This window comes from Pyrenophora tritici-repentis, chromosome 4 (genome assembly GCF_003171515.1).
Source record: "Pyrenophora tritici-repentis strain M4 chromosome 4, whole genome shotgun sequence".
Lineage (NCBI taxonomy): Eukaryota > Fungi > Ascomycota > Dothideomycetes > Pleosporales > Pleosporaceae > Pyrenophora > Pyrenophora tritici-repentis.
The window spans coordinates 1,628,067-1,651,864 of record NC_089393.1 but is presented as its reverse complement, the minus strand read 5'-3'; the positions used below and the strand labels follow the sequence as shown (position 1 = coordinate 1,651,864).

The 23,798-nt window shown below is 51.1% G+C and overlaps 16 protein-coding genes across 16 annotated transcripts; 7 read left to right on the top strand and 9 right to left on the bottom strand.

The window, feature by feature from the left end:
- Positions 1-756: 756 nt before the first annotated feature.
- On the top strand, positions 757-1,137 carry PtrM4_094140 (uncharacterized protein; the record flags this gene model as incomplete). The annotated part of the gene is made up of 1 exon (XM_066107079.1): positions 757-1,137. The coding sequence occupies one exon, from the start codon at positions 757-759 to the stop codon at positions 1,135-1,137; it is 381 nt and encodes a 126-aa protein (XP_065962747.1).
- A 135-nt stretch (positions 1,138-1,272) lies between these two features.
- Positions 1,273-1,939, bottom strand: PtrM4_094130 (uncharacterized protein; the record flags this gene model as incomplete). The annotated part of the gene is made up of 2 exons (XM_066107078.1): positions 1,273-1,580; positions 1,633-1,939. The coding sequence occupies 2 exons, from the start codon at positions 1,937-1,939 to the stop codon at positions 1,273-1,275; spliced, it is 615 nt and encodes a 204-aa protein (XP_065962746.1).
- A 73-nt stretch (positions 1,940-2,012) lies between these two features.
- Positions 2,013-2,594, bottom strand: PtrM4_094120 (uncharacterized protein; the record flags this gene model as incomplete). Its single annotated transcript, XM_066107077.1, has 1 exon — positions 2,013-2,594. One exon carries the CDS (start codon positions 2,592-2,594, stop codon positions 2,013-2,015), a length of 582 nt encoding a protein of 193 aa, XP_065962745.1.
- Positions 2,595-2,985: 391 nt separating this feature from the next.
- PtrM4_094110 (uncharacterized protein) lies at positions 2,986-3,531 on the top strand (the record flags this gene model as incomplete). Its single annotated transcript, XM_001934193.1, has 1 exon — positions 2,986-3,531. One exon carries the CDS (start codon positions 2,986-2,988, stop codon positions 3,529-3,531), a length of 546 nt encoding a protein of 181 aa, XP_001934228.1.
- Positions 3,532-3,698: 167 nt separating this feature from the next.
- Positions 3,699-5,741, bottom strand: PtrM4_094100 (DUF1253 multi-domain protein; the record flags this gene model as incomplete). Its single annotated transcript, XM_001934194.1, has 1 exon — positions 3,699-5,741. One exon carries the CDS (start codon positions 5,739-5,741, stop codon positions 3,699-3,701), a length of 2,043 nt encoding a protein of 680 aa, XP_001934229.1.
- A 519-nt stretch (positions 5,742-6,260) lies between these two features.
- Positions 6,261-7,406, top strand: PtrM4_094090 (metal-dependent protease PAD1/JAB1 superfamily; the record flags this gene model as incomplete). Its single annotated transcript, XM_001934195.1, has 3 exons — positions 6,261-6,365; positions 6,426-7,138; positions 7,187-7,406. 3 exons carry the CDS (start codon positions 6,261-6,263, stop codon positions 7,404-7,406), a joined length of 1,038 nt encoding a protein of 345 aa, XP_001934230.1.
- Positions 7,407-8,253: 847 nt separating this feature from the next.
- Positions 8,254-8,843, bottom strand: PtrM4_094080 (TAF19, Transcription initiation factor TFIID, subunit TAF13; the record flags this gene model as incomplete). The annotated part of the gene is made up of 3 exons (XM_066107076.1): positions 8,254-8,272; positions 8,429-8,702; positions 8,786-8,843. The coding sequence occupies 3 exons, from the start codon at positions 8,841-8,843 to the stop codon at positions 8,254-8,256; spliced, it is 351 nt and encodes a 116-aa protein (XP_065962744.1).
- A 267-nt stretch (positions 8,844-9,110) lies between these two features.
- On the top strand, positions 9,111-9,683 carry PtrM4_094070 (DUF1242 domain containing protein; the record flags this gene model as incomplete). Its single annotated transcript, XM_066107075.1, has 3 exons — positions 9,111-9,125; positions 9,421-9,615; positions 9,663-9,683. 3 exons carry the CDS (start codon positions 9,111-9,113, stop codon positions 9,681-9,683), a joined length of 231 nt encoding a protein of 76 aa, XP_065962743.1.
- Positions 9,684-10,454: 771 nt separating this feature from the next.
- PtrM4_094060 (uncharacterized protein) lies at positions 10,455-12,323 on the bottom strand (the record flags this gene model as incomplete). Its single annotated transcript, XM_066107074.1, has 2 exons — positions 10,455-10,593; positions 10,660-12,323. The coding sequence occupies 2 exons, from the start codon at positions 12,321-12,323 to the stop codon at positions 10,455-10,457; spliced, it is 1,803 nt and encodes a 600-aa protein (XP_065962742.1).
- A 1,733-nt stretch (positions 12,324-14,056) lies between these two features.
- PtrM4_094050 (uncharacterized protein) lies at positions 14,057-15,051 on the bottom strand (the record flags this gene model as incomplete). The annotated part of the gene is made up of 2 exons (XM_001934199.2): positions 14,057-14,880; positions 14,934-15,051. 2 exons carry the CDS (start codon positions 15,049-15,051, stop codon positions 14,057-14,059), a joined length of 942 nt encoding a protein of 313 aa, XP_001934234.1.
- Positions 15,052-16,030: 979 nt separating this feature from the next.
- On the top strand, positions 16,031-16,945 carry PtrM4_094040 (NmrA multi-domain protein; the record flags this gene model as incomplete). Its single annotated transcript, XM_001934200.2, has 1 exon — positions 16,031-16,945. One exon carries the CDS (start codon positions 16,031-16,033, stop codon positions 16,943-16,945), a length of 915 nt encoding a protein of 304 aa, XP_001934235.2.
- A 573-nt stretch (positions 16,946-17,518) lies between these two features.
- Positions 17,519-18,161, top strand: PtrM4_094030 (uncharacterized protein; the record flags this gene model as incomplete). The annotated part of the gene is made up of 2 exons (XM_001934201.2): positions 17,519-17,670; positions 17,930-18,161. The coding sequence occupies 2 exons, from the start codon at positions 17,519-17,521 to the stop codon at positions 18,159-18,161; spliced, it is 384 nt and encodes a 127-aa protein (XP_001934236.2).
- A 313-nt stretch (positions 18,162-18,474) lies between these two features.
- PtrM4_094020 (uncharacterized protein) lies at positions 18,475-19,390 on the bottom strand (the record flags this gene model as incomplete). Its single annotated transcript, XM_066107073.1, has 2 exons — positions 18,475-18,672; positions 19,136-19,390. The coding sequence occupies 2 exons, from the start codon at positions 19,388-19,390 to the stop codon at positions 18,475-18,477; spliced, it is 453 nt and encodes a 150-aa protein (XP_065962741.1).
- Positions 19,391-20,470: 1,080 nt separating this feature from the next.
- On the top strand, positions 20,471-20,817 carry PtrM4_094010 (uncharacterized protein; the record flags this gene model as incomplete). The annotated part of the gene is made up of 2 exons (XM_001934203.1): positions 20,471-20,541; positions 20,598-20,817. 2 exons carry the CDS (start codon positions 20,471-20,473, stop codon positions 20,815-20,817), a joined length of 291 nt encoding a protein of 96 aa, XP_001934238.1.
- A 661-nt stretch (positions 20,818-21,478) lies between these two features.
- PtrM4_094000 (uncharacterized protein) lies at positions 21,479-21,979 on the bottom strand (the record flags this gene model as incomplete). The annotated part of the gene is made up of 1 exon (XM_001934204.1): positions 21,479-21,979. One exon carries the CDS (start codon positions 21,977-21,979, stop codon positions 21,479-21,481), a length of 501 nt encoding a protein of 166 aa, XP_001934239.1.
- A 305-nt stretch (positions 21,980-22,284) lies between these two features.
- On the bottom strand, positions 22,285-23,178 carry PtrM4_093990 (kinase; the record flags this gene model as incomplete). The annotated part of the gene is made up of 1 exon (XM_001934205.1): positions 22,285-23,178. One exon carries the CDS (start codon positions 23,176-23,178, stop codon positions 22,285-22,287), a length of 894 nt encoding a protein of 297 aa, XP_001934240.1.
- Positions 23,179-23,798: the final 620 nt, after the last annotated feature.

Sequence of the window (23,798 nt, the reverse complement as noted above, 5' to 3'; positions counted from 1 at the left end):
TATCAATGCGTAGAGGCACAGCGCGGGACGTGTGTATACGGTGTTGAGGCCTGCCGTGTAGGCCGGAAAGCGGAAAGATTGCCGTGAGCTAAACATTCGTTGGCGCAACAACCACCAACCGCCACGACGCCCTCCCTGTATGCCTTGTGGGCCAAATGTACGCGCGTCTCAACACCACAAATGTTCATATTGAAATCTTAACGTCCAAGTAAATTGATAGCACTAGTAAATCGACAGCACTAGATTGTAGATTCATCTCCTTTCTTTCCCACACACTCTGATAATCATCCTGAGTCATAGACAACTTTGCTCACCACTTCCGCTTCCGCTTCCGCATCAAAGTATTTATGCAAACCAAGAACCTCTCCGAGTACAATATGCCCACCGCCACATCTGCCTACGAATAGCAATCAATCCCGTCCCTGCACTCTGAACCCCAACACGAAAAAAAGTCTTCCAAGACAGAAACCTCAGGAATAAACTTGTTGGCCCTACCCCGCGAAATCAGAGATGAGATGTACCACCAAATATGGACTGGGACTATACTATCTTTCAAGCAGCAGTGGGAAGACGTAGCGCGCGCAATCACTTTTCACAGCGACGTCTCAATGACAGCACAATACTGCGCCCATGGTGACTACATAAAACATTCATGTAATTACTACTGCATATCCTACGAGATCGCGCCTCCAAGATGGATTTGGACGTGCTGAATCTACGGAGCAATTTTACCGCCATGCACAATTCACTACAAACATGACATATCTTCGTGCGGACCGTGGTCATATTCATACTATCCCCAAACGCATGTTTGACAGGTCGATATATGCCTTCCCGCACTTGGAACGAGCACTTTGTGTACGTGTGCATCTAAAGGAAGCAGATAGGTTTATAACCATGTGCGAAAAATTCAAGTCTCCTGTCTACAAGATACTGAAGCATCTGTGTCAGATCGAGTTGGGTGGAAAGAAAAGGGCATTGCGCGTGCATTTGAAGAAGCAGGCGCAAACCAAGCTATGCGGATGCCATGTGGGTGATACATGCGCCGAACAAGAGATGGTTCGGGAACTGAGTAGAAATGGCTGGGTCATTGATGTGACGAGAGAAGATGGTGTGAAGATTCTGAAAGAGTTTTGAATGTCTTTCTCATTCCAGCTTTCTTAGAAACACAGAATGGGCACAGACTTTTCGACCGACTCTGCTACGGAGATCAGTCTATCCATCTGTCTCGTGTGTATCTCGCAAGGAGATCTAGTCCATACACTACATCCTCTAGAACTTGTCTCGTACAACATGCTCCCTCACAACATTTCTGCCGTCATCGCTCTTTTTCACAGTTCGCGTTGAGGCCATGCTGTCTGCTCTTCCGGTCACGGCAAGCTCTTCCGCTTCTGGTTTGCGAGCTACCATATCTTCTGCTATAGCGTGTTGCGCAGGCGTCGGGTCCACATAGAAGACGAGATATGGCATGGAGGCGCCCGGTGGCAAGAAGACCCTGACTTTGGAGATGAACCTGTTGCCACCAAGCTTATCCTTGTGTTGCACGAGGAAATATCCGGCCCATCGGCCGACTGGTGAACCTTATACACTGTCAGCTATCTCTCACGAGACCCCCAAGGATGCATTACGTACCTAGGATCGCAAGACCAGCGTTATCATCCATCGAGAATTCATGTCCCGGCCAAAGTTTGAACTCGCTCTGCGGTGGACTCAGTGTCCTGAGCGCGCTTTTGAAGATCTCCCGAGAATCCGAATTTATGACCTGGGTGACGATGAGGTACTTGATACCTGCGACGTTCGCGCCGACTCGATTCCAGGTGGCCCATGCTATATCCGAAGGCGTTCCAATGTGAGGCAGCTCATCGGGTTTGGGCTTCCGCTTCCAGGTGAACTTTTCGGCGCAGTAGGACATGCTCATGATATTCATCAGTGCTACCATGCCGTCGGGGTTGACTGCGAACTCGTAACTGGCCCCTGTAGCCTTTTTTGTAGTCAGCACTATGATTATGTCTTTACAAGAGATATGAACTTGCTCTGTATGTCTTGCCACAGACATCGTAGTACTGATATTCCTCAGGTGGGAGGCTTCCATCAGGGTTTCTCTTGATCGCAGGGCCATTGCGATGATCAATCTTGAAGCAGTAATTGGGCCCACCATCTTTGGCCGCCTTTGTATCCAGTCCAAGCTCTTCGAAAGCGCTCTTGATATGATGGTAGTTGTCGAAGTCGCACTCCTTTTCAACACCCTTGCTCAGCTCATCCCTATCGTCGAAGCCCCACTTCTTCAATTCCTCGCGGCCATCTCCATCAAACGGACTCTGGCAGGTATCGGCAAAGTTTGGGGAGTTCCTGAAGAACCATCTCGCTACACTATCCTTTGTCTTGGAAGCTGAGGACAGGGTCCTGCCAATCTCTACGGACTTTTCAAACTTGGAAATTTCGGCGTTTGTGTGGACGAAGGAGGCTTCGTCAACCCTATTGATGTTGAATCCGAGGTTGCGAGTGACGTTTTCGAGCGACGTCTCAGAGGGAAGAGCGACCCGGGCGTGAATCACGGCAGTCAGCAACAGCAGTGCAACGAAGGGTCGCTTCATTTTCGGACTGACCGCTGGTGTTCGGGTTAAGACTGCCTATGGGAGCTGGAGGAACGAACATGTTTGTGTGGTGAGTAGGGGTCCGGGAGTGCAAGCGCACCTACCAGGTGAAGGTGAAGCCGACTCGTTGCCTGATACGACAGACACAATCATTCACTAGCATAGTTGTAGCCTGCAGTCCGAAAAGAGCTAGGTGTGAGTGTGAGCAGTTCCACAATGTCTCTCCCATTTCGAGAATGTCTTCAGCATTAACTACATTTTCAACAATGTCGCATCCCGAAACTGTGGGCATGACATCCCATCTCTCGAGCTATAAGTCCCTTTTTCACCCATCACTTTCTCATACTCAAATCTTGGGTATGCTCCCTTAACTGAAATTATCATACCAAACATGACTCCCTCAACGAACCGCACCTTCAAGCAGGACATGGAAAACGTGATTGACATGACCAACGACATGGATAGTAACGCCCCTTCTAATTCCGGACACGCTGAGCTCTCTAACCTGTTTTCTTCCAACTGCACAATTCGACCATCCGTCCACGAAGAACTTCAAATGTTCTCCTCCAGCTGTATAATTCAACTATCCGTCCACGACCAACTCCACATGTTTACTTCCAGCTGCACGATCCAACCATCCGTCCAAGAAGATGCCAGCATGTTCTCCTCCAGCTGCACGATTAGTGGAAAGACATTGCCAACCATGCCGCAGCTCGGCCCTATGCAACACTACCACACCACCGCCTCGGGTCCCATCTTCGCTCCTATGGCACCGCTACCTCTTCATTCGATCGTAGAGGTAGGTCAACGATTTGACCCTGCTTATTATCAGGCTCCGTTCCAAAGTCCACCTAGCAATGCCAACTACAATGAGATTGAGAAGTGGTTGGACGGGGCTGTTGAGGAGAATGGCTGTGTGTGGAAATGGAAGGAATGAGCGGGCGATTGTTTAATTTCTTGACTCTTGGTTGTGTTGTTCCTTGATGCTAATTTTCACTTTCGTATGTTTTCATAGATAGCTGTAGAATCCCATGCACGTAAAACCTACATACACATGAACAAAACATATCATCCCTTCCAACTGACATAAATTACCATTTCTCCTCAAACAAAATCAAAAACATCCCCCCTCTCCCTAACCAATTTCCCCACCCTCTTGGTCCCCACAATCCTCTCCAACTCCATCTTCTCCCACTTTGAAAAGCACACCCTAACACTCGCCTCTTGTCTACTAATCTCCGCCCTCTCAATCGACTTGCCCACAAACCCAACCACCTCGTCGTAAAACTTCGGATTCTCAGGTACCCCGTAGAACACGACGCGTTTCACACCCCTGATGTTGTATCGGTGGAAATGATGCGCGCGGCCCGTGTACAGTAATAACGCGTGTTTGCCGTTCATGAAGTGAGAACGCGCCTTACGCACGTCGGTTGCGTCGGTGTATTCGGAGATGGACGCGTATGAGAAATCAGAGTCGACGAGTGAGTTTCGTACGCGGACGAAGTCGAGGTAAGAGGGGATGAAGATGAGGACGCCGAGACCGCCTGCGTCGACGGTGCGGGGTAGGCGGGTAATGGAAGGGAGGATTGAGGAGGAAAAGTATTTGAAGCGGGCGTCTGGGTCGGTGAGATGAGAGGGCGAGTCGAAACGGACAAAGGTCTGCTTGATGCCGTAGGAAAGGGACTCGATAAGGCCGTCGGTGTGGTCGGCGGTGTATTTCAATCGACCGGCTACGTTGCGCATATGTTTGTTGTAGAGGGTGTTTATTTTGGGGGTGACAAAGGCAGAGAGGACGATTGTTTGGCGGATGTGAGGGGCGTGGCCGTCAAGATACCAGGATCGGACACGTGAGAAGTCGCAGCCGTGAGCATCTTTGGGTTGGAGGTTAAGGTGCTCAAAGACGTATTCGGCGTGCTCCCAGTTTTGCATTAGTGTGGCGTCAGCTTGCTCCATGATGACCATTTCAATGGAAGAGAGGAAGTCGTAGTCTTTCTTCTTAGGGTCGCCTGACTCGATGGCTCGTCGCAGGCCTAGTGTGGATGCGAAGATGATGTCGGAGTTGTAGAAAGTCGAATATAGTTTCAGTGTTTTGCGGGTTAGCTTTACGCCAATACGGAACTCGTTCTCGTCGTTGCCTTCGAAGAGTTCTCGGAAGTCTGCAGGTCTGTCTTCTGAGAACTTGTCTTCCGGCTGCGAGAAACTGTCCAGAAATCTTTTCTTGTTTTCCTGCTGCTCAAACTCATGGAGTTTTGTGATTGAGTCCAGAACACGGACGCAGGCCTGCTTAGTTTCGAGTAGGAATAGGATCTTTGGTCGTGTGAAGCCCTGGTCGCGATATTCGGCATCGACATCATCGGGCGCAGCTGCAAGCTTTGCGTTGTTCTTAAGCACCCGATCCCGTGTCATCAGGATATGGTTCAGCGCATGGAGACAGGTGATGTCGCGGAGACGGCAGGCGTTCTGCACTGTTCTCGCTCCGAACAGCAAGTCCTGATATCCGAATATGGAAGGCGCAATAGTTTGTTCGACTTGGTCAAAGTTTCCAACTTTGTTCTGGGCATTCTCCACAAGCCGTTGCTTGAGCTGAATGTCATGGACACTCTTCAATTTTTTGGGTGGGGTTTGAGCCTCTTCAACTGGAATTTGCAATACTCCAAAACCCTTGGTGGTCCCTGAACCACAAGTAAGCTTTTGTGACGACCATTGATTCGCCGCTATTTGCTTCAGCCGTGTTGCCAGCTCGTTCTCGTCGGGGTTCGCAAAGTGTTTTTCGTAGGCTTTTTCAAGTTCCTGCTCTTTACCATCATCTTCGTCTGCAGCTTCGTCGTCGGTCTCATGCTGTTCCTGGTCGACAACTGTTCCATCACCCTCTGGCGTGCCATAGACAGATGCCTCCTCGGCTTCGGATATATCCTCTTGCGGCACTTCCTCATGATCCAGCTTCCGTCTCTTCTTGCGATGTTCCTCTGAACCGGCATGGCGCGTCGAGAAAGACTGTAGGAGGGTGGCGTAGGCGTTGGAAGCAGGCTGGGCTTCTTCTTCGTCGTCGTCCGAGGCTGCATCGTCTGAGGCCTCAGATTCACTCTCTTCAGTTTCGGGTGGTTCGCGCATGTTGATGTTGCTTGTGACCATCAGTACGTGGGCCATGTTGTCTGCAAACAATATCCGTACTCACGAATCTTCAGCCTCGTCCCTTATTCTCGCTGCAGCGAATCCACCTCTGTTTCCGCCTCTTCCCCTCCCTCTGCCTCCGCCCCTGCCTCTTCCCATGGCTCCACCGCCGCCCCTTCCTCTTCCTCGAAAGCCACCACCTCCACCACGTCCTCTCATTGGCGCCATTTAAGTATGCGCAAGTCCTGAAAAGGCAAGATGTGATGTAGAAGCCTATTCCACAGCACGGCGATTGCAGTATGACAACACCGACTGCTTTCAATCAACGTGGTGTTGATGTATTCTGGAAATGCTTCTCGCGCAATGCGAATGGTAATGCGACTGAATGGCTTGGGTCCACCAGAAAATAAATCTTGATGGTCCGTGCAAGCGAACCGCACCTGCCCAGATTTCGTGAACAATATCATCGTGCCCCACCACACATTGACATCTTTCGCCAGCCCCAAGCGCCTCGCGACCACGGCATCTTCCCTCTCCCAAGAAACTATCGCTACAATGGCCGCCACCGACTCTTTCCTCCATCTCGCCCGCCCCCTTGGCCCAGCTCCGCTCGGTGCTCAGCCATCGACTGCCCCGCTGAACGTCGCCATCCAACCCCAGGTATGCGACAAATACAGTGCGAGGCATTAGGCACCCTCCCCTCTGACACGCTGTGAACAGGCCGTCTTTTCTATCCTCGATCACTCACTCCGCCGCCCCGCCGACCAAGAACGTGTCATTGGTACCCTGCTCGGCACCCGCAGCGAAGACGGCACTGAAATCGAGATCCGCAACTGCTATGCTGTCCCCCACACCGAGACGGCCGAGCAGGTCGAGGTCGACATGGACTACCAGAAGTCGATGCTAGCCCTTCACCTTCGCGCGAACCCCCGTGAAGTCCTCGTTGGCTGGTATGCGACCAGCAGCGACCTCAACACCTTCTCCGCCCTCATCCAGAACTTTTACAGCCAGCAAGGCGACGGAACATGGCCACACCCCGCAGTCCATCTGACTGTTTCCACAGTACCAGGACAAGACATCGAGTCCAAGACATACATTTCCGCGCCCATTGGTGTTACTGCTGAGCGCGCTGCTGATTCTTGCTTATTCATCCCGGTTCCCCACGAGATCAAGTACGGCGAGGCAGAGAGGTCAGGACTGGAGCTCATTTCATCCGCAAAGGACCGTGAGGACCGATCACAAGAGGTCATGACCGACCTCGACTCGCTTGAGCGCGCAATCCAGCACGTACTTGACATGCTCGAGCGCGTGTCCAACTACGTTAACAACGTTTTGGACGAAGAGGCGGAGCCATCGTCAGCACTAGGTCAATTTTTGATGAATGCACTCAGCTTGGCACCCAAGGTTGAGCCCGCGGATATTGAGCGCGACTTGTATGTTGATATTACGGAACTTATCTAGATCCTGCTAACACGTTACAGCAACGCACACATTCAGGACGTTCTCGTGGTATCATACCTCGCCAACACTATTCGCACCCAAATTGACCTCTCAAATCGCCTTGCTACTGCAGCACTTACTATGGGCGGCGGTGACGTTCTCGCTGGTGACGACAAGAAGGACGGTGACAACAACAGGGGGAAGGGCGGTGACCGACGAGGAGGCGGCAAGGGCAGGCAGCAAAGGCAGCAAGAGGCATGAGCATGCCCAAAAAGGATATACTACAAGGAGTTTGGCGTTTGACTAATGCACCATTGTAGCAGCCGTCAGAGTTCGTACCACGGAGTATCGATGACAGGGAGAAGCCCCATGGACCATGGCCGGGGGCTTCGAATACAGGTGGTGATGACAGCGATAGAGTAGACGACCAAGATAGGGAGGCCCGAGCCGAGGAGTAGGCTGCTCGGTTGCGCGTCATGGCCTACAGTAATGCGCTGCATGCTTACTACACTGGCCGTATAGCAGAGATGCGAGCGTTCACCAGCGTGTGTCAGTGTGGACGTCGATACACACCATGAATTGAAATATGTCAAACTCACCATTCTCATCTCTCGTTTTGCGTGGTGGGATATTGTCAATTTCAAATCTTGCTATTCTGTACACTGTAGATTGCCAGCAATTGCATGCCGGATGGGTGGACATGTATGATTATCATCCTTGGGGGGTATTTATGTAATCAAAGGGATTCGAAGATGCCTGCACCTGTGTATGCTTTTCTTAAGCCCCAGGATGAAGGAGATGGTTCCTGAGTCCACAATCCTATGTCAATGTTCATGTCCATATCCATGGCTATATCCATGCGTAGAAACGCCAGAAACGCAATGATGGTCCTTGGGTTTATGATGATATCTGGGAAGAAAAGACCCTGATGCACTCCGCTGACGCCGTGTTTCTGATACAGAGGCTCGCTGCTCAGACATGATGGCCATGTCCTCTGTCGCAGCGCCATCTGTCCTAGCTGCAACTGACATAGCCGCGCAGTCCCATAACGCGGATCGCAAGTCCAAAGAAGATGAAAAAGCACCAATCCATAGCCCACGACACCTCTTCATGCACTACGCACCGTACTCGCATCATCCCCCCCGCCACCTCCACCACCCTCCCGCCTCTTCTTCTTCTTCTTCCTCCTCTCCCCTTCTTCCCCACCCTCCCTCTCCGCATCCTTCTTCCCCTCCTTGCCCTCCCCCGCCCCCTTCGCACCCGCCGCATCCTTCTCGGCCAACACAGCTCCCTCATCAGTATCAAACGCCTTCCTCTTCCGCTTCAGCTCCTTATCCGTCTCCAGCATCTCGCTCACCCTACCCAGCTTCCCCGTATCGCGACGAAGCATGAATTTGAAATCGTCGAGCTTGATTTTTGCGCGCCGCGCGTGGTGCGCTACTGAGGCGGCTTCGTGGCATGTTTCGATGATGTAGTCTGTTATTATTTCGTCGAGGACGCGAATGGTTTCGGGGAGGGGGTAGTCGTTGTCGCCGAAAGCGAGGAGGAAGGCTTCTACTGTGGGGAGGATTAGTGGGTTGGGTTGGTTTGGTTGGATGTGTGGGATGTGTGTTCAAGTACACGGGTACCGTTTTACTTACAGTCTTGTGTGGGGAATTGTTGGCCTTTTTGGCGCAGGCGCATACGTGGTTCTGTCATATTGAACTACTCTGATCTGGATTCTCCTGCGCAGTGGCGGCGCGTTCCTGATCTTCTTCCCGCCGACGCGTTATCGCCGTCGCGCAATAGAGTCGGCTTTATCTCAATCGCAGTGCTCGTATTCCGCAGCCGTTTCGTAACCGTCCGTCGATGGAGTGGTTGCGCAAGTGGTGTTTTGACAGGTAAGTAAGGCAGCGAGTGGGGTGTTACAAGTAATTGATGTTGATTGAAAGGGCTAATGCTGCGTGCTGCAATGACGATCCTCACATGCGGCCGCCGGGGGTGAGTGGGCGCGCTCGCGCTGCACTGCGGTGTGCGCACTGGCCCCGTGGAACCTTGGAACATCGGACAACCGACGACGACAGTCGAGTGAACGGAAACGTTACCTGTCATTTCACTTGCTTAGGCAACAAAAAAAGACCAAGTCCTCTCACCTATCCACGTCCTACACACGCACACACATCGCCATCGCCATCCTCCCGTACAACCACCTCCGCGCAGCGACAATGGTATGTATCTCCCATCCTCTTCCATCTCATATCTCGAAATGAAAGCACCCCTCTGACACGTCTGCAAGACTGCCCTCTTCAACTTCCAATCCCTCCTCCTCGTCATCCTGCTCACAATCTGCACCTCGACATACGCACACTACGTCTTCCCCGGCATCATCGACCGTAACAAGGACACGTACTATGTATCCCCCATATGGAAGGCTGCTCGTGTGGGCGAGCGGTTGAGTCCGTATGTTAGTATTGCGTGTGTGATTATGGCTGTACGTCCATCCTATATGTCCCTGGTGGACTTGCTAACGGATTATAGGCACTTGAGTTTATGGGCTAAGTAGGGTTCGTCGTGGTCACTTTAGGCACACGAGGAATCAGCCCAGATTTTGTCATCAAAGCAAGGCGTTTATGGGGTGGATTACCTAGGCATTGAGACAGACACGTTTCCAAATACAAAGACTTTTGTAACTTGCACACCTTCAACATCAGTCTAAATTCATAAACCCGCAAGGAACCATCTCTAAAAATAAATCGTCATATTCAAATGCATAGTTCGTAAGATTAAAATATATACAACCAAGCAAGCTTTTACACCCGCCCATATCTTTTTGGCCCTGGTCCCTTCAATGGACCCCACCGCGTTACAGTTCAAAACAATGTGGTACAAAACAAGTGTACCAGCACCCCGTTTCCATCTAAAACCTGCCCAGAACAACATGTCTTTGCCCCCAACCTGACACCAATTTCATACAAGATATGATAATACACGGACGTTTCCAGCGCCTTACTTTGGACACCTCTTGAAAGCGCACAGGAGATGAGATTTCTGACAGATTTCCGGGGGATCGTAACAGTAATCCTGCTGAAGGAGAGAAGAAAAAATGTGTGTGAAAAGCGGAACGCATGTTGATATGCCTCCGATTGTCCTGACCAGCGGACCACCTTGTCCATTGCTGGTACCGTGTATAGTGAAGAGGAAAAACATTGCGCAAAATAAAACAAAAAATCAGCCCATGATTCTATAGCATGAGAAACATTGCAAATTGCGAAGAGGAAAAGTTGACACGAAACGATAACAGTACAAGTCAATCTGATTTGCTCTCACTGCTCAGTGTTTCCGACTTGCCTCTCCTTGCGGGAAGCATCCGTGCAAAGTTTTGCGAGAACCGTTACGTTCTTGTGCACCTTCGACATCGCTCGCATCTTCGACAATGACGTCATCACCACCCAACGCAATGTCGGGTTGGCTGTGTGCATCGTCGGCATCATCATCGTCGTCGTCATCGTGATCGCTGACAAGACCGGGGTTGGACTCGACTGCGTTAGGACTGAGATCTACCGGGGAGTCCGGCATGTGATGATCGCCATCAGTCTTGGCAGGAGATGGGAACGACAACGGGAGGCGCGCATGGCTTGGGTGGCTACCCTTCTTGCCTCCTGATCGCGCTGATGGAGTTTTGCTTGCAGGCCCGCCGGCGGGAAGACGGGCTAGATGGGGTGGTACGGTGGTAGTCGGTGTAGGAGCAGCGCTGGCGTCCGCACAGTCGTCATCTGAAGGGTCCAGTGCATCCAGGTCGATCTTGGCCCGAGCGGTATCCACGAGCTCTTTCAAGTCACCTTGGAAGCCGCTGTTTTGCAGATGGGCAGCCAAGTACGGAGTCGATGATGACTTGGCAAAGCTGGATGGGCTGGCTGGCTTGGGATCTTTACGCGAAGTGTTCAGGTCACGATGTACTGGCCGAGCATGGGGAGCTGGTGCTTGCTGGGCTGCCAGGGGGTGGACGATACCAGGAGTAGATGGTACTGGGAAAGATACTGTCGGCGCCACAGCTGGAGTACTGACTGGTTCAGTTGCAGGGACAGGATTTCCGACCTCGTTGACATCTACAGGAACACCACATGCAATGGCAGCCGCGTCGTGACTCTTGAAGACCTGCGTGTGCTTGATTCTGCAGTGGTTCAAGAAACCCTGAGTATTGGAGAAGTTGCTGTGGCCACACTGAGCACAGTACAAGCGCACCCACTGACCATCGGTGGATCTCTTGTGCAATAGCGGGTCAACCTTTGGTGCTGGTGCTGGAGTTTCACCAAGAGGCGGGAGCTTCAACATTCCAGTCGAAGTCCGCGACGTGCGGCCTCTGTGAGCTGAGCCGTAGTCAGCAAAGCTGCCGCGCGTCGTTCTGCCTTCACCATTGCCAAAGTAACCATGAGCTTGCTGAGCGAAGGCACGTTCAGGGACAGGGTCAAACTTTGCGTCAGAGATGAGCCATTTTGCATAGTGACGAGTGTAGGGGCCATCGGTGACTCCCCAAGGCGCAGCATATTGGGGTTCTGTGTAACCAGCGTTTGGCTGCAGAGAGGGTCCAGTGCCCCGACTAAGATTCTCATTTAGACCCTCGGTACCGGGGTAGGGAATGAGGGAGCATCGCCTAAGTTGCTCGAGCGCACATTGACACTTGGCTAGTTCTTGCTCGATCAAACGCAGCTCGTTGTGCTTGAGCAAGATGTCGTAGTTGATTTGCGCCTCGATCGTCTGTTGCACAGCAGTCATGCCAGAGCCGAGGGTAGTTGATGGCGTGACGACAGCAGTGGGGTCGGATTTGACAGCAGATTGCTGAGGCTTTGAAGACTTGCTCTTGCTCTCTTTCCTCGGTTGCGCCTTGGGTCGGGCATCTAGAATTTGGGCAGAAGCAGTCTTGGGCGCATCGGCAACACGTGAGTTGTCAGTGGCGAGGTTTGCATTTGCGTTGACTGCACTTGGCTTTACTTCGCCCTGAGCGCCCTTCCACTTCTTCACTACATGCGCGTGCTGGGCCGAGGCGGGTTCAGGGCTGTCAGTCTGTTTCCGCTTGATCTTGTTCATGAAGTTTGGCATTTCAACGACGGGTAGCGGTCTTGACTTGTGCAGCGTCGACTTCTCCATGATCTTGTCGCCGGGCGACTCGTTACACCATGGGAGGCGAAACATGGACTGCATTGCGGGAGTGGGAGCCTAAAACCAACAAAGCTCATCTGTCGATGTGGGGGGTCGTGCGCATCCAAGTGGCGGATGCTAGTAAGGCTGCAGGTTGTGACGTTGCAGCAGCAGCAGCAGCAACGGGTGACAGTCTTGTTGAAGAACGAGGACAAGACGGGAATATTAAAAACGGGTAAGGAGGGGTATCAAGGGGTGCGCAAAGGAGTGCAGAAAGAGAACCAACGAGCAGTTAAGCTGTTGTGATGGTGACGTGGAGGGCAAGAGGCGCGAAGATCGGCCGGTTGATAAGGAAGAAACAGCGGCACGGGTACGAAATCGTGGAATCGAAGTCGTGAATACAGGAGAGGGAAGCGTAGTGCAGGTGTGCAGCGCAACAAAGAGCCGTCGAGGGGCGTGGTGGGGGAAGGGGGGATAGGTGAGAAGATGGGGAGCCAGGCGGCGGTGATGTTGTGATGAAGGGCAGCGACGGCGAAGTTTGGGGGGAGCAGTCATTCAGCGCAATTCCACCGACATGGCCTCACACTAGCCAAGGGGGCCCTGTCGATAGACACCCCTTTGCGGATTGGCCGCATCGCCCTTGCGTCTCAGACAACAGCGGAATTTGGCCAAAGCAATACACATGCGCCCATCACAGCCATGATGCTTTTTCATAGCCACGGCGATGACTGCTCCGCCGTCGCTGAGTGGCAGCGCGCATCCCCCCTTGATGGCACCCAAGGTTTACACCTACGCTTTGCTTTTTTACCTTGAGCGCATTTTACATCATCGTGGATCCAGTCACGACGCCTTAGCCAAGGGGCATGAAGCTAAGTCGCTGCCAGCAAACGTTCAGCGACTCAAGTCCCGTCTCAGCGTCGTTATGTCATGACTACGAGTCGTCGCTGTCGCCATATCGCATCCATTCCCCAGCACACGTCTTACAGCAGGCATCCACCTCCACCACCTTGTCCCACCACCACCTTGTCGCGATAGTTAGTGCCATGTGAAAGTGGACTGCAAAATGAAGCGGATGCCCTCGGATCCTCGAATCTGGTTGCGGGTGCGCTACACGAAGATCACTATCCACATGAAAAAGTGCGCACACCTTTACCAGAGGCCTCGAACGGCTTCCGGTGAAGTTTATACATGTCAAGCCCACCCTCACCGTGGCTGTGGGACAAAGTGAATCTTGCTTGGGACGCGCATGCAGCCAAGCACGCCACCAAAAGCCGCTGCGTCCTTGTTGGGCCGCCCTCCACACTTCACCGGTGCGCTAGCACGCCTTTCTTCTGCACACCCCAGCTGAAACATCCTCAACACCACGACCCAACGCTCCCATGCATCACCCTCTCACGACAAACGCCGTCATGTGACGTGCCCCGCTAGACCTGCCTCACTATTTGCAGTTGCCGCGCTAGTATATACCCTGGGCACATCCTTTACAAGCGCCGCGAGCCGCTTACACTGGCCGGAAGCAAAAACCGGTTGTTCTACCAGCTTCCAAATGGTGACTGCATCAAACGCAAACTTGATCGCGGCGGCCGGCCCCGGGGCGGCGGGTGATTGTCCGTCTCCGGTTTGACCCGTGCTTCCCTATCACTATCACCCAGACCTGTGCGCGCATCCGGCTTTTAGTCCGAACAAGAAAAAACGTCGACATCACGACACCAACAGCTGACGGTGCACTAGCCGTTGAACGTTGATATCGTTTGGATCTTGTACAAGCAATAATAGACTTCCAACTCGGAACATGTTCACTGTTTCATGATAATTGACGATAATAATACTCCGCCTGCTATGGCACCGTGACTTAAATCACTCGTGCTTGGCCATATTGGTTGGCGCATCGGCGTATCTGCGGCCTGCACCGAACCATCTCCATTTCTCGACTTGGACTTTTCCGCTGCATCGGCCTCTCGTCTATCGCTCTCGCGCCTCGGCGACATGGCCAGATTCTTAAACGGGCAACTGCCCGCTGCTCTAGCCGCCTCCTCAATCTCCTTCTCTCCATCGCTGCCATGCAACACCCTCTTGCCATGCAAGTACCCCTCTGGCTCGACTTCCGGCACCAATCGCTCCTCCGCAATCTCCTCGCCATCTTTCACGTACCACTTTGCAAACAGGTCGTTTTGGATCCAAAGCACTTTTGACAGCGCCTTGACAAGCCCAATCTTGCGCTCCATCTTCAACCGGGGATGCGACAACACCGCTTCGGTCATGATGTCCTGTATGAACGACAGCGTAACGCCAACATGCACATACTCCACATGAAGCGGGTGCACTCTTCCTTGTCCAGTATGCATCATTCCTACTTTGTCGAGATACTCCCAAAACTCCATTTTGGATGCGTCGCTACACAGTTTGTTGAGGTAGCCGCGCAGGAACATCTTGCGGTGTAGGATTTGCGGTGAGTCTTCGCTGAGTTGTGCATCTACCCGTCCCGAATAGGATGTCGATCGCGTTGTAAAGGCGCGCGCTGTGATGTCGTATTGCAGCAGCTTCTTGTACACAATGTTTACCACGGCGGGTATTAGAGTGCGGATTATCTTTGCGCCCGACGAGAGGGCTTCAATGTCGCCTGGTACGTGTTAGATGAGGCAAGGGCTTATGCACAATTGCGATGCAACTTACGGGAACTGAAGTCGAGGAAAGAGTGTAGGTATTGGATCCGTGATTCGAGGCTTGTGTACAGGTCGCGTCGGTCAATGTGCTGCATTGGGCGTGGACTAAGTGGTGTCATTCTGGCCATGATGAAATGCTCGCTTTGAAGTATAGTGTCAAATTCTAAACTGGCCCTCCAGATAACTACATATATGACAGCTATTTTTATGGTGGTTATGGTTGACGAGGCGCCCAACGTCAGCGCGCGCGGTTCGTGCGTTGGTGATGTGGTTCGATGGTCGTCGCATGGCGTGATACTCGTCTTGTCGTCGGTACATGGGTGTCTTGGAACTGAAAGGAGTCGGCTTGGTAAACGGCGAGTAAGAGTAGAATTGATTCTGTTGGCTTGGCTGTAAAGGAATTATTGGTTTCATTAATACCTCGCTCCTTGTAATATCGGATAGCCTTTGCATGGTATACCAAAAATAGGATATAGTTATTGTAAGCATCGAATAAGTAGAGTCATACTCAACTTAACTATTCTCTCTCCTCAACCACTTATACTTTCTATAGGTCCTTTTTTCTCTGGTAAGAGACTAAATCTGGTAAACGTTCATTGTAGAGTGTCTCACAACCTGGACATCACGGTATTCACGAAATCCATGATCCCAGTAAGCAGATAGATAGCCATTCGTCTGGCTGCTTAGACCATCTTCGTTCTACCCCGATGATGCCGATTTATTTATCTGATGACTGAAAGAGCGTATATTTTCTGTGCATTGCGTGATTATGGTGAGAGATGCCCTGATGCGGCTAGTCATTGGCAGGTGCCGTGACGTCATTAGAATCTTCAATGGCGCTCTTGTTATGTATGATAATCTTGACTGTACGTGTAGGTCTTAGGTAAGGCGCCACTGTCAAAGACGATACTGCAGAATGATGATTGAAAATTGTCAAGGGGTGTGGAAGACCCCACCACACCTATGCGCTCGTAGCCGGATCGAACTTGCATGGCTCCTACCCCACAATGGACATACTACCATCGGTACTGTTTACATCACTGTATATGCGAATTTGAGTACCTCGCGACTCACCTTGCCTTGGAAAAGAACATCTGAAAATACACAATGGCCATTACCAACGTCGCCCTCATCGGCGGCACAGGAACGCTAGGTGCACCTGTCCTAAAGGCGCTCAAAGCCTCCGAATTCGACATCTTCGTCCTCAACCGTCGCACATCCAAATCGGTGTATCCGAAAACTAAAGTCATTACCGTGCCGGATGATCTCAACGTTGATGAAGTCGCCAAAGCCCTGCGGGAGAAGAACATCGACGCCTTAATCATTACCATTGCTGGCAGCCATGTCGACTCGCAAAAGAAGCTAATCGATGCTGCATTCAAAGCTGGTGTCAAGCGCATGATGCCTGCAGAATTCGGAAGCTGCGACTCTGCAGACGAGCAGACGAACGAGATCTTGCCGCTGATGAAGGGCAAGAAGGTCGTTCGGGACTACCTTTTGACACTACAAGACAAAGAGCGAGAAGACGGCATGGGCAAACTTACCTGGACATCTCTCATCACGGGACACTTCTTCGACTGGGGTATGACCTGCGGTCTACTAAAGTTCGATTTAAAGGCTCGAAAGGCGTATATCCTTGACGGCGGCAACATCAAGTTCTCCGCTACGAATCTAGACTTTATCGGCAAAGCTGTTGTTAAGATTCTCGAGAAAGCAGATGAAACCGCAAACAAGCTTTTGTACGTCCATGGCCTCCACGTCACACAACTCGAGGTCCTTGCTGCGCTAGAAAAGGCTACGGGGGAAAAGTTTGAGAGGATCGATCAGAACAGCAAGGAGGAGCTAGACGTTGCGAGACCAAAGATGCTGGAAGGCGACGGCGAGGCAAGGGAAGAAGTCGTTGCCGTATGGGGCATTGTCGCCGCTGACTGGAAGGAGAAGGAAGGCTTTGCCAACTCGTTACTTGGATTGCAGGAGGAGGATCTCGATGAAGTTATACGCCGAGTCGTTTCCGAGATGTGAACGCCTCGTCGCACATGAAGTCCTTGCATTTCCAATCACCACACCATACGAGCTTCCATACAGAAGATACAGCACAGCAGATGATGCAGTCTTAGAAATAGCATCCATCACCTGCCAGCACATAACTAATCAACTGCACTTACCAAGCATGATCACTGTCGTACCAAGTTGATAAACTTCACCTTTTCGCCCAACCCCCCAAATTTTCACGCCTTTGTGCATGCTGTAGTGTAGCACATAATAGCGCCCACACTTCGGAACCAACCCAAATCCGAAACCTGATTACTACACGTGGTTAGGTGAAATTGTAGGTAACAGACCTGATTACTGAACGTTGTGCCGAGAGGAAAGCATGATTACTTATCCATCATCCACCCCTAGTCTTGGCGACAAACAGAATGATCCACTAGTCTATACAGACACCTTCTCACACGAAAATAGTAGTTCGGTTCGTGTATATAATATCGTGGTAATTCCCCAGTAAAACACCCATCATCCGACAAACACATCCATCCATATACCAGACACGAGCCACTTGACCCTAGACCCCTTCACCACACCATTCCAACCAAAATGCCCCTCTGGATCATATACCACTCCCCTTCCACCTTCGCCTCTCCGCAAACCAAACAAGCCCTCGCCGCCTCAATCACAGCAATCTACCTCGCAGCAGGCCTCCCCGCATTCTACGTAAACGTACTTTTCCAACCTGTTGAGCCGACCTCGTTTTACGTGGGCGGTGTTGCGAGACCAGCGATGGGTGTCGAGGATGCGGATGCGGATGGGGAGAAGGAGAGTCGAGAGAGGCCGTTTGTTCGGATTACTATCCAGCATTTGGCTAGGCAGTTGTATGTTTCTGTTCCCAACTTTGTCTTTTCTTGGTGTACACTGCGACTGTATGCTGTGGTCTGCTGAGTACCCGGGACTTCATCACCCACCTTAATCACGCAAGGTACATTTCCCCACTAACAAGTGATTAAACAGGCCAAACGACACAGTCCGCGACAACTTCCTCAACAAGGTCGACGCGGTGCTGAAACCGTACATAGCAGATCGCGGCTACGACTGGGAGTATACAGTCGAAGAGCTGCGGCGCGATTTGTGGAAGGTGCAAGGTATGGTGCCGCCGATGCCGGGGACGGAGGCGGAGAAAGAATGGGTTAGATTGGGTAAGGCGGTGGAGTTTGAGAGTGAGAAGGGGGTATCAAACTTGTAAGATTGCGTGGGCATAAGTGTTGGAAATATGTTGGGGTATATCAGAATGTGGAGTATGAATTATGAGATGTACAGTGCAGCTTTTTCGTTTAAGAAGACCAGTGTAGTCTGTTGTTATATGGGTTTCTTGGGGTATCTTCCGTGGTTCAACGCCATCCCAAATGGCTGTTACCCAAAGCGAACGCCCGTGATTACCATGATTTGTCTGCTCGTACCACCTATGCCCAACCAGTTGCGCCTGCTAGTCTCGTCTTTTAACACTAGTGGAACCCAACATTGGTCGGCTCAGCAAGCTGGCCACTCAGAGCGACTCCTCAACCACTCCTCCGCAGATCTCCCAAACTCTTGTCTCGTTGCAAATCCTCTGTGGTCTTGAGATCCTTGGTGTTGCCTTGCGCCTGACTGCCCTTCACTCCATGCTCCACCTCAAGGCGCTTCTTCCAGACAGCAAGGTCATCGTCTGCAGCCTTGTAGGGAGGTGCGGACCTGGGTTGAGCGAGGACTCTCTGACTCTGTGTGCGACGAAATTGTGTGCCGTCGTAGATGATGTTGTTGCTGGGACTAGAGACGCCGAAGAAGTTCTGGACGTCCAGTTTGAAGACTGGGTCGGAGAAGAAGACGTGATCGTTCTTGTTTGCTGGCTCAACTTTCTATTCATGTAAGAGCTTTGGTTCATTAAATGTGGTTTCGGGACATTCGCCTACCCTATAGGTTGGAGTGGTGCGCGTAGGAGTCTTGACAGCGGGGGGGAGGCATCGCTACGCGGCCATTCGTATGCATGTGCGCCGCTACAGGAACAGTTGGACGTGGTGGTGGTGGTGTTGAGTTGGGGGGTTGGAAGTGCAGATGTCATATTTTTCGTAGTGATGTTGGTTTCGGTGTTGGTGTTGTTCTGGGAGAAGGCCTGGTGGCGATTAATACTTTGGAAGCGAAAGTGAAAGTGACGATGTATGCGGTAACACCTTCCTTCCTTACCTTCACACCCATCTCTTTCAGTAGAAGGAGCACACCCTCATGGGCCATCCGCGCAGTTGGGGTTTGGATCAAGAGCTCGATCTGTGCAGTCCAGGCCGAATAACTCTCTCCAGCCTTTATGGCGGCTTTGGCACTATCCAAAAACTCTTGATAGACTCCCCAGTCGATACCAAATTCTGCTTTGAGAACGCGCAGAAGCGGGTAGAGGTTCTTGTCATCCGTGTCGACAGAACGCCCACGACGGTGGCGTGCCATGATAGATTACTAGCAAGTACACTTGAAAACGAGTTTGGAGATGTAAGAAAGAAATGTGGGTGGTGTTGGGTCAAGGTACCCGATATAGATCTCTGGTCATCTAAATTTTGCGATGTGAATTGGTTGTTATGGTGATAACAGTAAATATCCCGTGACAATACCACGCTGTCTCACAATAGCAGCGCACGTGCCTAATGCGCCGTTTGCTGCCAAGAAGCATGATAATGACTACCAGCTGACCAACTGAGTAATTCTAGGCTGACTAATGGTGTTAAGCATCAGCGCGATCTCAAATAGACCAAGATGCTCTAGGCATGGCCGACAGGACAGTCTCTGCTGAACGAAGTATATCCAATATATGGCCAGCGAACCTTTACCGAGAACCGAGTCTATTCGAAAATATACCCTGAGACGATATCGGGAGGTCTTGATTTGATAGCCTTGCAAACAATATCGCTTGCTTTGGATTGATATGCAATGTTGGTAGAAAGCTGACCGAGACAGATACCACTCTCCAGACAGTGATTCGAGACCCTTTTGCAGAACGTCTGAGAGGGAGAGCGCTTCTGATTCCAAAATAAATGCTGTTTCGTACACATGTTCGAATGCACTTCTGGAAAGGAAAGATCGGTGGTGACATTGAAAGAGTGTTTATGCAGTCCGTTAGAGGAAGTCAATGCGACGTCATTGCTTGCGCGTGGCGGGGTATACGACAACCACCTTCCAGCGTTCCTCTTTGCGCATATCTAGACATAAGCATGAACACAGCCAGATACAACGAGTGAAATCGCAGTGTATGGCTTCATTGGATGTCTTCTACAGACGTGGCAGGGCGGTCATGATGCACATTGAACTCCAACGAGCCGCATGACCTGACCGGAAATTACTCCAGCACTGCCCCGACCAAACACACAATGAGCAAGTTATTTAACATTAAATGATACGTCACAGCCATCACACATTCACGTCGCAGCAGTCTCGCGGATAACTCACCTGCAACAGCAAACACCATTTTGCCTATTAATTTCCATCACCCCAAAAGACCACTCTGCCAATCACAACAACATCACATTTTTCCAAATGCGTACCCCAAATCCAGGAGATGCTCCAGTGTCGCATGGGCTTACGCGCGCACACATTCAAGTCTGGAAGTAAGCACTAACCGGACACTTCGCACTCATGCCATGACACTGCTAACGTAGCGCAGAAACACCATCTACGATATCAAACAAAGGATACCCTTTGCAGAACGCTGGCCATGCATGTACTGTCATAGCTTCATCGACATGGAAAGCCTGGAGCATCGCTCGCGCTTCAAGTGTCAGAACGCCGAATGTGTGGGAAAAGGCAAGTGGCAGGTGACCTGCTTCTGGGATGTCAAGCCACAGAAGAGAGGCAGCGATGATCTTTCCGTATCCACAGGCTGACATGGGAACATCAAGTGGACGGCCTGATCTGGCCTGGTTTGGGATAGTTTCAAGGCTGAGGGTCGCCAATCGATTTGGGTATACGGTTTGGATAAGATGCTAGGCCGCTGGCTACCAAGACTAGTATGGAGATGTTATTTCCAGCACTTTCGCTTGGATTGTGTCCTGAACTAGTATGCAAACCCCGTATACAAATGGAGAAATGCTGAGACTCAAGGGAAAAAGAAGAGACCAAGCAGCCTTTTCGTGCGCAAATCATTGTGTCCCATGTTCCCGAAAGCCACGTCTACCCGGAGAACCAGCTTCAGCATACGAAACATGTCTCGAAGCCTTTGTTCCAATGCCTAGAACCGAGGCAGAACACAGCAAGTCCATACCTAGGGAAGAGAGCGAGAGAATGAAATTAGGCTTTGATTTGTCGCGCCACTGCCAAAGTCTGCTTTTGTTTAAGTCCATTGAAAAGAGACAGCCGAGCTCAGGGTACATGACTTACATGCCGTCTAACTCATCGAGATCTTAGTCATTCCGCCAAGCATGCGCTGTGCTTATTCAACATGCGGACCCATCTGACCATAAAACCGCGATCATTCCACCTAACTATGTGAGTCAAATGAACCAAACTGACAATCCCAGAACACCACCACTTGTGTATCGGTCTAATTTAGGATATACGGGCACAATGGATAGATGGACAGAAAGCGCCCAAAACGGCCAGTTTGACCTCTGTGGTCATAAGTTTGTCGTAGAGGGCGTTGAATGAACTGATTTCTTGGTCGATATCCGTCACCGGGTGTTCGGGCACAGGATCTCGTTTGGAATTGTAGTGCGCGATGCTGTTGGGAAGGTTGTTGTTGATCTTGTCGATGATAGTAGGTGTTTCCTTCAATATCTGGGTAGCCAATTCGGTAACAGCAGAGATAGTCTCGGCTTCGATCTGTAGAGAAGCTGCGTAGTTGTCGAGGATGTGGCCTGTGCGCTTGTAAACATCGAGCTTTTCGTCTGTGGTGGAAGCTTGTGTATCGGGAGCGAGAGCTTCTTGCACTTTCCCAACAGTGGCTTTCTGAGCAGCTTTCCTATTTAGTGTAGTCTGCGTCGATTTCTTCGTATGCCTGATGTCATTCCTGACTCGGAAGAGCCACGCCCACATATCGAAGTAGTTCATGTTGAGTGTTGGTATCCTGTCGGTATATTGGAGTCTTCTATTCTGGAAGATATGAAGGTAGAGATGGGGAGCTTTTACGGACAAGTAATTCAAGGTATGTCGAGTTGTGACTAGCGCGTGTAGCACACACTCGACCCTGAAAAGCTTGGCGCACATGGGGTCAGAGACGGTGGCAAGACCACAAGACTACAGTACATGAACAACAAAATCTCGCTTAGGTACCCCAGAGAAAAAGCTTTGGAAAGACCGAACGCTGTGGTCACTCTAGGTAAGATTCCAAGTCGCATATACGCTGAGCCCATATTTCAAAGCTCCTCAATACCCTCAATCTCTCTTTCTCTATTCAAAGACACTCTCACCATCTTGCCCTTATGTTCAAACAAGCCTTTGCGCAGTTGATCCAGGTAGATCTCATAGCTCGGCATATACCCATCAATGAACGCACGAACCTGCTCGTCCGACATCCCAGACCCCTTTGACTCGATCATCTTATGCTCCTGCTGAAGTCGCCAGGTATACACGTTCCTGAGATTGTCCGTATCAATATGAATGAAGAAGTCAAAGTGCTTCGGACCCATGAACGCATCGCAATACCGTTTGAGGTTCTCATTTACGTCGAGGAGATGAGAAAGCTGGTGATCTGCAGGGGTGTTGATAGTGAGCTTCCCAGCTTTCGCAAGCAAGTATCTTTCTTCCAGGAAAGCCTGTGAAACGGGCTGGAAGCCAACACACCAGCCTTCGAAAACGACAACATCCGGCTTCTGCGTTATTGTCGGCCATTCCGACTCGGGAGCTCGGTCCCCTTCTCCGTTGAATTTACTCTTATCGAAGCTTGGGATCTGGAGTTTGCCTTGGCCATTATATTCTTTCAGGTCATGGAAGAACTTCTGGGCCAATTGCTCGTCGTGCGTGCCTGGCTGGCCGCGTGTGCGGTAGAGTTTGTTACTAGGATCCTGTTCCCGTCGCGCTACCAGCTCGTCGTGTGTCTTGTAAAAGTCATCAAGAGAGACGGTTATTGTATGAAGGTTGTGCTCTTGAGATAGGATCTTGACAACCATGGATGCCCATGTGGATTTTCCTGAGCCTTGCAGCCCGGTAATGCCAAGAATAATGGGATCGGACGACTGTTGTCGATGGTGGTGTATCTTTGGAAATAGAACTTCGAAGGTCCTACGGATGTTGTTTTCTAGACTAGACATGGCAGATAGACCGTGGCCAAAGCTTGGCTGCGGATATATGATTAAGGATATCTGTGAGATGAGATTATTTATTCCAAGTGATGCCTAAGTTCTTCGTTGATAGACATTGAGTCCGAATAGGACGCTGTGGAAGTGAGCCGCTACGATATCGGCCCGAGCGTTCCCCGCACCTTCTCACAAACCCATCACCATCGTTCTGTGGCTGTCTGTCGCAAACGGCCTGTCAGTTCAGTCATGCACTTGACGTTGCACAAGCCGCCCCTGTCGTTATATCGCTTTTCCTCTCGCTAGCAGCTGATCTGTTCAACCAGCGCAGTCCCGCCACGTCAAATCTCCACTCACACCAATCGTCACCTGGTCACGACAGCAGCATATTGCCGCCGCGGCTCGCTACCAGAACAAACCCAGCAGGGCGAACAGAACTGGAGTCGCGATGTTACCGCGTTGGGAAATTATGAGAAAAAGCGTAGATTACGGCACACGATTCCACGGTTCTGATGGTATCAGTTCACCGCCTCTTACGCTGGTGAGCCACTGTTGGAACTTGGAAGCACAGGAGTGAGATTCTCGTCGCGCAAGCGTTCCGAGTTGCAAAGGGGTGGTGGATGGATCGTCACGTC